Source organism: Rhinatrema bivittatum, chromosome 1, assembly GCF_901001135.1.
Source record: "Rhinatrema bivittatum chromosome 1, aRhiBiv1.1, whole genome shotgun sequence".
NCBI classification, from domain to species: domain Eukaryota; kingdom Metazoa; phylum Chordata; class Amphibia; order Gymnophiona; family Rhinatrematidae; genus Rhinatrema; species Rhinatrema bivittatum.
The window spans coordinates 305144764-305157400 of NC_042615.1; the positions used below are offsets into that span (position 1 = coordinate 305144764).

General features: G+C 44.9%; 1 protein-coding gene across 10 annotated transcripts in view; it reads left to right on the plus strand.

Moving 5' to 3' along the window:
• Window positions 1-11685, plus strand: part of BDH2 (3-hydroxybutyrate dehydrogenase 2) — a 50048-nt gene extending 38363 nt beyond the window's left edge. For all 10 annotated transcript variants that reach the window (XM_029596988.1, XM_029596993.1, XM_029597007.1 and 7 more), the window contains exons 8-11: window positions 8122-8235; window positions 9107-9165; window positions 9469-9561; window positions 11252-11685. In XM_029596988.1, coding sequence (XP_029452848.1) covers window positions 8122-8235; window positions 9107-9165; window positions 9469-9561; window positions 11252-11305 — 320 coding nt within the window. In that variant the 3' untranslated portion in view covers window positions 11306-11685. The remainder of the gene's footprint in view (window positions 1-8121; window positions 8236-9106; window positions 9166-9468; window positions 9562-11251) is intronic.
• The last annotated feature ends 952 nt before the right edge of the window (window positions 11686-12637 follow it).

Here is a 12637-nt window from a genome sequence, read left to right on the forward strand (position 1 = left end):
TGAGGATTGCTAATGCGTTATTTGGCCTAGACTGGAAGGAGGAAAGGTTAAAATTAGGGTAAGGGGGCCAATTCAGTGGCAGAATGCAGCACATGGGTTTGATTCCCAGGCCAGGTCTCTCTTCCCTGAGCTGGTTGCTGCAGAGGCAGTTTTCACAGCCTCTAGGAGGGAGAGGGTCCTCTGCTATCACTCAGCATCAGGATCAGCACTGCAAGGTTCCAGAGGGAGCCCTAGTGCATGGTCCCCAGCCGAGGATTGTTATTACAATGAGGGCGATACAAAATAGGAGAAAGTCCTGCGTAATTGCAAATGGAGGATCCATAGTGCTGTAGCCCAGTGGAGGCGAGTTCCAGTTGAAGTGAAAGCCTAAAGGAGAAAACAGATGATCCAACAACAACAAAATAGGGGGGGAGTGGAAGACTCAGATGGTTGGGGATGAAGGTTATTGGCAGCCCTAGCAGAGACCAGTTCTGATTGAGTTGAAAGCTGAATATTAGAGACCTAATGTAAACCATGAAGACCGGTGCAGATCTCCTGCAGCAAAGGGAATTATGCATTGGAGAAAGCCAAATCAATCAAGTTCACCTTATTCTGCTGCGTATGTTCTCTCTATGCAGGGTATTCATGCAACCCGTGATAGTTTGACTTGAGTCCCAGGGTATTTTGCATGGATTAGTTAATATTCTCTTTCAGAAAATACAATTTCCAATCTTCGCTCTTTCTGGGTTTTATTTTTTGACTCTGTACCTTGTTTGTTTGATTTTTTTTTGTCATTCTCCGCTCCATGTCTCTCTTTTGCATTCTTTCTCCCTCTCTGGTGTGTTTGTCCTATTTTCTTTTCAGATTCAGTTTTTTTTTCTTCCCTGGCTTTCCCTCAGCAGTGTCTCTTTCATTAGTTTCTGCCCCTTCCTTATTCCTCTAACGCTTTAAATCTCCTGAGCTCTGGGCCGGCCTCCCCTTCTCCCCTCTTGCAGCTGCTTTTTCTTCCTCTATTACCTTCAAATTGTAAAAGCTTGAATAGTCCATCTTACCTGCATTTAAAGATTTTTATATTTGTCATATAGGAATCATATCTACTTGTTCAGAACCCTATATCGGACAGTGTTTTGATGTGCTCATGTTTTTTAGAACGGTGTTTCACTAGATTATTATTATTTTATATTTTATATTCCGGAAATGTATTCAGAGAGATGTGACTTTGACCAGAGTGTGCCACTTCCTCTTGGGTTTCAGTGGAAACATCAGTCCAGTCCTCAGGGCTCAGAATCCACCTTTGTCTGCGCTTCCAGTGCTGCCTGTTTCCAAATAGGAAACAGTGGGGAACAAGTTATGGAAATTGGTGACACTCTGAGAGCTAAAAAGAGTTTTTCCACGGTGACTACGGAAATTTCCAGAAGCAAACATGTAGGAAAGAGATGGGTGCTAGTAACAGACTTCTCTGTAGGGAAAATACTTGTCGGTGCTCTTTTGCTCATAAAACCTAAAGCACCAATACCAGCAAAAGGAAATTTTCAGATGAATCAGTTGGCAACTAATACAAAAAATGAGGTGCAATTCTTCCCGAGCTTTTTTGACCCCCAGTGTCAAATATCTTGGGATATTCAGGCTTTTGACGAGCAACAGTTGTCATAAAAGGTGATATTCATGGTGGAAAGAGATTCAGCACGGTTCAAAAGAAGCGTAGGTGCCATCACAGATGTGCCATTAATGCTCTCCAATCTCCTGTGCCCATGGTCCAGCCCACTAAAGCCCCAAGGCCTGGATGTATTTATTCCTGGCTGGGGCAACTCCAGAAAGGTCCCTGAGTGCAGCTGTGCAGCTCCCATTCTAGTCAATGGCAGGGATTTGACACATTTGTATAGGGTGTTTTTCCTCTCAAGCCAAAAACAGGAAACTTATCTAAGAGGGATATGGTAAAAATCCTTTGTTGTATGAAAGCCACTGGCTGCAATTTCTTTTGGCCAAAGCCACTTCTAAAGAGACAGACTACCCTTTCTCTGCAAGAGAAGGCAAAACTCATCTTGCTAAACCAGCTTGGAGCTGACCTCGGTGCTTACTCTTCACAATATAAACATTCTCTCTCTTTTGTAAAGCTGAATGGGAGATGCAGATGGGCAGGCTGGAGGGGGACCATCTGGTCCTTATCTACCATCATGTTCTAGATTTCCGTTTATATTGTATCTACTCTTCAGCATACTCCAACTCCCCCCTCACAAACTCATATACTTGCACAGCTCTGCTTACAACTCAGCCCTCTGTCATCTGCCAGATACATCAGTATATAACAACCTGGAAATGGAAAGAGATCCACAGGGCCAGTGTTAGACACGCTGGGGGTCCAGGGCACTCTGACACTCCACCTCAGTTATATCACTCAGAGGACCCCTTGTGGTACTTGGGCCTGGGGCATTTTCCCTACTTCTCTCTTTACAACTGAGACATCCAGTAACCAGAATCATCATTCAGTATTTACAAAACAAAGAGCAAAATTAGACATATAAAAATAGCAGCTTTGCTGCAGGCTCCATGGATGGCTTCCTCCTGCTGGGCTGGTGCTTGGGAGTCTGAGGGTTGGGGGGGACTCTCCTTTTCTTCGGCTGCCGCAGAAGCATGTCATTGTATGGTTAAAGAAGAGGAGACATCATCAGTCTTCAAGTACTTCCATTCCCCTGCAATGTCTACTCATGCCTATGTTCCCCCATTCGGTGCTTCCAGGCCATGGATAAATTTCTTTACATCTATAACCACTTCCCCATATACAAAACTCTCATTCTGGCTGGATACTGCAATGCATATAGCACACTCTGTTGCCCGAGCTGTTTCTTCACCTCAGAAAAGTGCTGTTTTAAACTCCTTCACCAATATAGACTTCCATCTTCAACATGACACCTGTGGAGGAGAAGACAGCTGACACACTGTGGAAGAGGCCATAAACGTCCACCAAAGGAATATCTATAATAACAAGGCAACTGCCATAAAATCTGCCCCTAGCCACAGAATTTGTCATTCCTTGCATAAGATGATAGAGTGGAGTAGAATGGGTAAACGCAAATTGGTTGCTTACACTTTCAAAATTTTGATCACCGTATCTCAAAAAAGATATAGCGGAATTAGAAAAGGCACAGAGAAGATCAACCAAAATGTTAACGGGAAAGGAACAATTCCCCTATGAGGAAAGCTGAAGAGGTTAGGGCTCTTCAGCATGGAGAAGAGACGGCTGAGGGGAGATGTGATAGAGGAATATAAAATAATAAGTGGACTGGAACAAGTAAATGCAGATAGGTTGTTTACACTCTCAAAATGTACAAAAACTAGGGGGTACACAATGAAGTTACTAGGTAATACATTTAAGACAATGTTTAAGAAAATGTTTACTCGATGCATAAATAAACTCTGGAATTCATTGCTGGAGGATGTAGTAAAAGCGGTTAGTATAGCTGAGTTTAAAAAAGGTTCGGACAGATTCCTGGAAGAAAAGTCCATAAACCATTATTAAGGTGGACTTGGGGAAGGAAATCCACTGGATAAGCAGCATGGAATCTATCAACCTTTTGGGATCCTGCCTACTTGTGATCTGGATTGGCCACTGTTGGAAAGAGGATACTGGGTTTGTTGGACCTTTGGTCTGACCTAGGAAAGCAAATCTTAAATTCTAATGTTCTTAAGCATGGAACAGAGAAAATCTTGCCTCGGCTGCCAAACTCTTTGTATCCCAAACATACTGCTATACTGCTCTCCGCATTCTACTGCATCACTCTACTTCCCCCCCTGCACCACCTTTCTCCCATCCTTCCCTAGGCCACTGCACATATAATCTCTTCTTTTCCCTCCCCTCCGAACACATCTATGATCTACGTCCCATCCCTTGGCTGCTGCTGCATCTCTGATCTCCCTCCTTTCCTTCCCCTGGGCTTCTGCTCCTGTGATCTCCTTTTCCTACTGGGCTGCCGCATTACTCCCTTCCTCCCTTTCCATCTCAGGCTATCGCATTGCTCTCCTTCCCTCCCTCCCCCAGTCACTACCCCCCTCTCTCCTCCTTCCAGGCTACCACTGGGCAGCTCACTTTTCTTTATGGTAATATATATATGAGAGAGAAAGTGCATTTGTTTTAATACTTAATGCCCACAAATTGTTTACATGCATAACATTTGTTTTTATGTGTATAAATACAACCTACATGCATTCCATTCAATTTTATGCACACAAAATGGCATTTACATATTAAAAAAAAAATACCAAAACAAATGAAATAAAGCAAAATTTTGTGCCAAGGCAAAAAGGACAAAAATGAATCAACAAGCTAAGCAAAAAATGTCTTTAGTAAACTAGACAAGTGGAGTTATGCTGTCATGGAAGTTGGTGCAGTAAAAGGAGAAGAAGAGAATGAAAAGGAAACAAAAAAAGAAAAGAAACAAACAGTCAAAAGGAAAGAATGAATGCACACAACAAAAGCTGGAAAGTTTTGATTTCATCTGAGGGCCAATTCTGTTGAAGGCATATGCAAAGATCCTGCTTGGTCATCTGTTCCCACCTTTACGTCACACTACCTTCTGGACAGCATGTACCAGGATGACAGTGACTTTGGATGAGCAGTTCTGCACAACTTGTTCAGCCAGTAATCCACAATCCCCCTGATGGCGTTGGGTTGGCCATTAAATAGTGGCTGCTTAATGTTGATGGAGAAAACAAGTTTGCTTACCTGTAAACAGGGTTCTGCATAGACAGCAGGTTAAACCAGCCATACTTTTAATACCCACCCCGTCTCGCTGGAGAGTCAACTACCTTGCTAAAGTTTAAGCTCTGGAAGAGCTTGAAGAGCTCATGAGGCAGCAACTTGCATGCAGGAACTCCTGTGCCCGCTCAGACTTCTTAAGCTCTGATAGCTGGGTCCTTGTCGGTGCCGTCAGATGACAACACCAACAAGTCATGGCTGATTTAACCTGCTATCTATGAAGAAAACCGTTTACAAGTAAGCAGACTTGTTTTTCTTTCAACCTAACCAGATATGTAACTCTTTAAGAACTATCAGCAAGTACCATACAGCTCCGAATAAACAGGATGTGTAAGGGAATGGACTTACTTCTCCTCCTTAACCTGTGCAGTAGCAAGCTAGAGACCTTTTCCACCTTAAGCACCACAGAGGGAGAGTTATGTGAGGACAAGTTCTTGCTGGACAGGATAAGAGACAAAATCCTCCTATGTTCAGGAGGCCTGCCCCCCCCCCCCCCCCCCCCCCCCACACACACATGTCCAGGAGAAGGAGCTCCTGGCCCTCTCTGGGAAGTTTGTGTTATGAGAGCACTGTAAAGGTAGGCAGTCTGCTGTTATGTTGTTTGCTGGTTGCATTAATAAAAGTTAAAGCTGATGAAGAGAGGCTGGAATTAGCGTGGTTCCTGCTCTAGCCTATAAAGATTTCAATCAGCTATCCTAGATATGGTGTTGGAAGTGGGAGTTTTTCTCTGTGCTGGGCTCAAATCAAAACCCAAGGGGAGGAGCAGAAAGTGACAAAGTTTGTGTGTACCCTGCCTATAGAAATGGACTTGGACAGACTGCTAGAGGTGCTGAGCATTGAAGATCTGAAGCAATCTGGCTCAAAGAAGAACACAGGAAAAAAATATTTTTTTTCTTTAAAACAGAGTAGTCTCTGGGGTCTGTAGGGAGATCAGCTTTAGGTTTATAGCAAGTAAAGAAGACCAGCTCTGCTTACTTTGAGTCAGGGAAACCCAATGAGTAAGTGGCTGGACAAGCAGGGAATTTTTTTTTTTTTTTGCTTTTCTTTTTACCTGTGCAAGGTCAGAAAAGTAGAGAGAAAAACTGTGCGTGGTCCCTACAGAGACTGAAACTTGCCAGAGTGTGTGTGTGCACAGGGCGTGGCCCTCCAGTAACAAGCTATAGCTCTGCATTGTCAGGTGAGTGAAAACATGACTGAATTTAAATATACAAGAGCTGATTCAGAGGCTCCCTGGAGGATAGAGGCAGCTGCAAGAAAGTGCCCTGAAACACCAGGCTGCTTGGGCGTGTGTCTGGAAGGATGGGGAAGCAAACTCAGTGCTCCTGAATCCCAACCTGGCAGGAGTAAAACCAGTACAGAACTCAGTGCCACTGAAAGCAGAGTGAACACAGCAGCCGAGTGAGTCACATGACTGCAGCTCGACCCTTTGGAGAAAATTGAAAGCACCAAAGCGATTGAAGACAGAACCAAACCCTGGAGGCAAGAGCCTGCAGAGGAGAATGCAACTGAGCAGGAGGAGTGCCAGAGGAATGATCCTGCAAGGACTGAGATACTGGGAAGCTTATGGTGGATTTTCGTGGCCTGGTCTGAGACAGGCTTCATAGGCTGCCCAGAAGAAAGCAGTGTAGAGTGGCCTATGGAATGCAGCACCAATTGGCCAATGGAGGAGCCAGAGAGGAGAGCGGCAGAGGAGCCTGAGAGAGATGCTGTAGGCTGGCCAGAGGTACTGCAGAAGGACTAAAGGAAAATGCTACAGAGGAGCACACACAGTGAGAGACACTGCAGTAGAGCCAGAAGGAGGTGCTGCAAAGCAGCCAGTGAGAGGCACTACTGAGGACTCACCCTGGAAACACCCATATGGAGTTCACGGAGTCTGGCTAGGGAAAGAATAGCACCCGGAGCCATCAATGGATTTGTTTGAAGGACCTGGGCTGGACACCGGGCAGGGGGCAAAGTGGTTGGTGGTGGTAGTGCTAGCAGAGTTAACCCTAATGTGTGGGGTGATTTGGTTCCTAGAAACCGGACCCCGGGCTTAGCTGGCAGGAGGCCAGAAGGAAGGGTATGGGAGAACGGAGGCACTTCTCTGGATAGGATCCAGGGAGAGCGAATATGCTCAGACCAACAGGTCCAAGCTGACAGGGAGGGTATGTAAGAGAGTGGCCTACTCCACCTCCTTAACCTGTGCGAGACCAGGCTAGAGACCTGGTCCACCTTAAGCACCAAACTGGGAGAGTGCTTTGTGGGTGGGTTCCTGCTGGGCAGTATAAGAGGCAGAATCCACCTAAGATCCTCCCCCCCCCGCCCCCGCATCTCCAGGAGAAGGAGCTCCTGACCCTCTCTGGGAAGTTTGTGTTGAGTGCACTGTAAAGGTAGGCAGTCTGCTGTTATGTTGTTCGCTGATTGCATTAATAAAAGCTGAAGTTGCATGAAGAGAGGCTGGAGTCAGCGTGGTTCCTGCTCAGCCTATAAGGATTTCACTCTGCACAACCCAGTAAGGGGAAAGGTGGCAAGGGGAACAGGCCATGAGCTGGGAGAGGGAGACAGTGGCCTAGTGGTTAGAGCAGAATTCAGTTCCATTTCTCTCACTGATGCTGCTCGTAAACCTGTGCTAGTCACTTCCTCCTGCTATGCTTGGATGTGGAAAGGCGAGTAATTAAATCCAAATCCCGGGAAGGAACTTAGACAAATGGGGGAACACAATCATCTGATCCTATCTGATTTATTTGTGTTTAGTCCCCAGTCCCAATACACAGGAGAACCAAATATGGCCAATAATGAAATCTTTATTGTAAGGAAAATTTGTCTTTGGTTTATAAGGAATTGGTGGAAGGAAGGAGAACAGTTACACAGAGTGCAGTGTCTGACTACGCTCCAAACTCTTTCAGAGCATTAGCTGTTACTTCTCTTTTTTATATACGGTATTCTTGCTATAGGCTCCATTCCCCTCCACCACCACCCCCGTCATGTGTTACTCAGACCGCTTGTAATTTGTCACTTACCATGCACCAAAAAAGAGCCTTGAGATACACTCCCTCCCCCCAAGCAAGTATAGCCCCCCTTCTGACCACAAATGTCCCAGCTCTGGTTCTGCATTTCACCGCGGTGCCTGGGCAAACTGCTTCATGCTCTCTCCTAACTGTTGTCAAGCTGGCAAACTCTGGTTCCTCTTTTGTACATGCTGCTGTTGTGCTGTCTGTCCATGCCCGTAAAGATGCAACTCTCCCTTTGGCTGGAGCTTGGGACTCAAGAGCATCTTGTCTGACCTTTGGTGCTTGTTGCCAGGCAGATTTATACATTAGGTATTGGTTTTAGGGAGGTGGGGGATGAAGGGGGCCAGGTGAAGTAGTGAATTTGTTCTTGATTTTCTCTGGTTTTTTTATTCCCCTCAGGTGTTGTAAATAGGTGTGTGTATTCCACATCTAAGGCAGCTGTCATTGGGCTGACCAAGTCTGTGGCTGCCGATTTTATTGAGCAAGGCATTAGATGCAACTGTGTATGTCCTGGTAAGTAAAGCATTTTGATTGCATTTCAAGATGATACCAAGAGGAAAGTTACCTACTTTTGTTCCAAGGCATTACATACTTTTACGGTCTGGGAAACAGATAACTATGGGGGTAACCTGCACAGTGCGGCAGATGCTAGCATAACCCTATTGGGCAGACTGGGTGGATCATTTGGTCCTTTTCTGCCGTCATGTCTATGTTTCTATATACCCAGTTCTATGATAACAAGCCCATGAAAACTGATTTGGCATACAGAATTTTCATGTGTGCTTAGAGTATATGCATGAATGGCTTGTATCTAAACTGGATACTGAATGCTGTTTTCAGGACTTTTTATCGTTCAGGAGTTGGAATGTTAATTAGTTTAAATGGGGGATTATTTTGTATTGTTTATGCTAATGTTTGTTGTGATTTTAATTGTTTATAAACTTTGTTGAGAGTCGCTTTGGGCTGTTGTATGGGAAAGCAACAGATAAAGATGATGATGATGATACTGCTGATATTGCTCATATGTTTCTGATCTTCCCAAAACTGCAGTCATGTGAATGTACTGAGCATTGTGTTGATGATGACATTAAAGGCAACAAGCTGTGCAAGTCAGTCAGTCTGTAGGATCTGCTCATTGCATCCACTTTTGAGGGAAAGGTGCAATCAAGAGCAATCTTGCTATAGACGATTTCACTCTAGTTCTGTAGAGCCATTGACCATAGTTGAAAAGTCCTGTGCCTCCTTGCTCAGTCAAGTTTTTAAAAACACCAGCAAATTATAATGCAATATAAACAAAAGGATTGCTTTGCTACATCAGAAGTCATCAATAGAGTCTTCATCTAGGTGATCAAGCTAACCCTGCTGACTTTTCAACTTCTACTAGGAACTGTTGATACACCTTCTTTAAGGGAAAGGATTCAAGCCAGGCCTAATCCTGAGCAGGTACGCAAGCTGTAGATGTTTCTTCCTTCTGGGTATATTTAACAGCTGTGAATTGTGCTCGGATATTCATTCTCTAGCATAAATTATTGAGTTTACAGCTGATTGATAAAACTGACAAGCATGTGGGAATTTATTTATCACAATATGTATTATCTGCCTATAGTGTATAACCATGCTAGGCCTTGAATACTTAACCACAGCTGTCAACTCATGGTCACAAAGCTTTAAGTGAGCGACGCACCATTCTGCAGTTCTCTTTGGAGGTCACAGTTTTGATGCATAATACGATCTTGATCTCTCCAGGCTTTTAAAGATTTCCTTGCTCGACAAAAGACTGGTCGACTGGCTACGGCAGAAGAAGTGGCACACCTCTTTGTGTATCTGGCTTCTGATGAAGTGAGTTGTGTGGTGGTTTGGAGATACAATGGCAGCTCAGACACGGGAGTCAGTGCTGTGCTGGAGGAGTGTTAAAGGACAGGCAAAGTGCTGAAGGTGCTATATATAGATGTGAAGTACAGGGCGCAGAATAATACAGCGCCATATCAGGACAGATTTCGACCAATATGATACTGCCTGAGTGGCTATAGCTTGAGCGGTGGTCTTTCCCATCATAGCCAGATGCAATATTTTTTTGTTTTCACTATATCTGTAATTAGGAAAGACACTCTGCTGATCCAAGAAAACTGTATTTCTGTCCTGACCGTCACAAAATACTTCTCACCAAAATGCTGTCCATGAAACAGCAGAATGGTACACAGTTCTGGAGAATAAGAGTTGTGCCATAGAAAGTGAATGGAAGGGTTTGGAAAGAGACAGAGAGGCAATAAACTACCCAGATTTCTGCAAACCCTGTGGGTCATTTTTACCTGTGGAGTTTTCTGAAATAATCAAAGCAAAACTACTCATATGGCTTTGCTTTGATTATCGCCCCCATGGAGAAATACCCGCACGCATTTGTGCCTGTATTTTGTGCTCCTTCCTGGGAACGCTTCTGAACATACAGGGGTACTTTTATTGTGGGCAGTAATCAAAGAGCTGATTTATGGCTTTGATTAGTGCTCTCCCCAGACCCCTATGCTGGGGCCATAGATAAGGGGAGGCTGAGTGTGGGGGCACAGGGGGCGTCCTCGAGTCTTACGTTGTTAGAGGTGGGGTATGCAGTGGCAGAACTGTTGTTGCCGCTCACTCGCTTCCCGCTCAGTCAGCGCGGGGCACTAAATTCTCTCGTTCAGATCACCGCTCCCTCCCTTCCCTTTGCCTCAGCCAAATACTCGAGAACTTTAGCACAGGGTGAAGCTCTGTCAGAAGAATACTGTGGAGCCGTTCCCTGAGCCAGACTGGAAGAGAAGGCTTATTTTGAGGTGAACGTGTTCATTGCTTGTACCCAGACATTTTTATAAAGGAAGATCTAGGACTGCACTTTGCCAAACACAAAACAGAATCTCGAACTGTGAGAATACAGGATGCTCTGGTTTATTTATTTATTTATTTTAAACGGGAATGGAACTATTGTTATAAAGCTGCAGGGAGATGCTGCCCGATCATATTGCTCATTCGGCTGACCTGCCCCCCTTCTCTATAACAAAACCTTTAGCATCAGTGTGCGCGTGGCAGTAGTCACTAGCGTGTCTCACAGGACGTACTTTCCCCTTCAGCACTTTTTTTTTAACATGTTAGATGATGGCAGGGAAAGAACTGGTCCGTTCAGCCTGCCCAGCTGTGGACCCACAGAGCATGACTTTTTATAAGATCTCCCCTTATCCAGGACAGTTTTTGTCAGCTTCCTCTTTTTTTGCTGCAACCTCTTGGGTAGCTGAACATACAAGCTCCCTTTTTTTTTAATGTACACCCAGCACCCCCTCCCTCCCATGTCCAACCATAAGATCCCTTTAAACATCGCCCTCCCCATGGGTTATTGCTATAGGACGTTCAATTTATTTAAGCAGCAACATTTTATTTCATTTAGTGGTAATTCACAATAAATGTCAGACTGATTGAGGCTTTTTTTTTTTAATAAATTTCTGCGCACATCAGTAGCGGTCGTTTTCTCTAATTGTTACTAAATTGGTGCTGCTTGTGATTTTAGTCAGCCTACGTGACAGGCACAGAGTGCATCATCGATGGAGGCTGGAGCTTGTGATCTGTGCAGATGCTGGATCTTGCAAGAGGAGCAGCAAAGCAACCTGATTCCTTCTTACTTCTACTCTAATCAAACCAATGACTGACCTGATCGACTGCAAGCATAAATCTGATGTGACTGGAAATGACTTAGTAACGTTCGGTAAACCCCCAAGTAGGCCCCGGGTACTTCTTGGTGTAGTCTCCTCCTTACCTTTGTTGTTCACCAAAGAGGTCTGGGGGAAGCATAAGCCATTTGTTGGGTTCTGACTTAACCTGTGGTCTCATGGCTACTTCTGTGCCTGTAAAACGTGTTCATGGTTCTTTCAGCTACTTTGCTACTGCTCCGTTACTCATTTCTCTACTTGCAAAATGGCAAAAATTAAAAGAAAATTAAAAATACTGTAATTTGCAGCATTTTTTTTTTTAACGGTTGAAATGTATTTCCCAGTAGCTCAAAAGAATCTTAGGAATTCAGGTGGGGGTCCTCTGATATGCAGGGACCAGGGGGGCGATGTGTGTGGCTGCTGCTCCTGAAATTCTCCAGTGTTGGCACTATCCTCTTCCCTCTCTGCAGTCACTTCTGTTCCTGCCCCATCCCCCTCCCCTGCCGCAGCCCAGAATCTCTGCCAAGTCCTTTCCTGCCCCAGTCATCAAAGCTGCCACCACCATTAGGATTTTTCTGTTTGTTTGGGTTTTTTTTTTAAGCTCCCTTCCACTTCTTTCCCCTTCTGTGCCCTGTCAGCCCCATTAGCAACATGCTGCCTGCCCAGAGATGCAGGAGCCTCTGGCGCCCCAACAGTGACTTCCTGGTCAGCATAACAGCTAGGTGACGGGCCGTGCCCTTCTCACCCCTCCCCTCAGTGAGTGTCAGGTGAGAAGCCCCACCCACAAATGCTGAATGCGGAGGAAGAAGCAGGAAATTTAAATCCTTCCTGGCGCAGGTCCACTCAGCTGATTGAGTTTTGGGCGTAGAGGCTGAGGGAGAGGAATTTTATTTAGCAATTTTTATAAACCACTTTCTCCACATTGTGATCGATGCGAGTTATATACATGATATAAAATGACAAAATAGTAAGAGAGACCACGTGATCCGATGAGCAGGTAGGACATATAGTGTAGGCTCACTCCAAGTATCCCCGCCCCCTGCATATCAGCAGGAAAGCCAGAATGTCTTGACTTACCATGGTGGATTTTATAGAGCAAGCTGCTGTACTCATTTATGGACATTCTCCTAGGACAAGCAGGATGGTAGTCCTCATACATGGGTGACATCAGATGGAGCCCAGCACAGAAAACTTATGACAAAGTTTCTAGAAAATTTGATTGGCACACTGAGCATGCCCAGCATGCT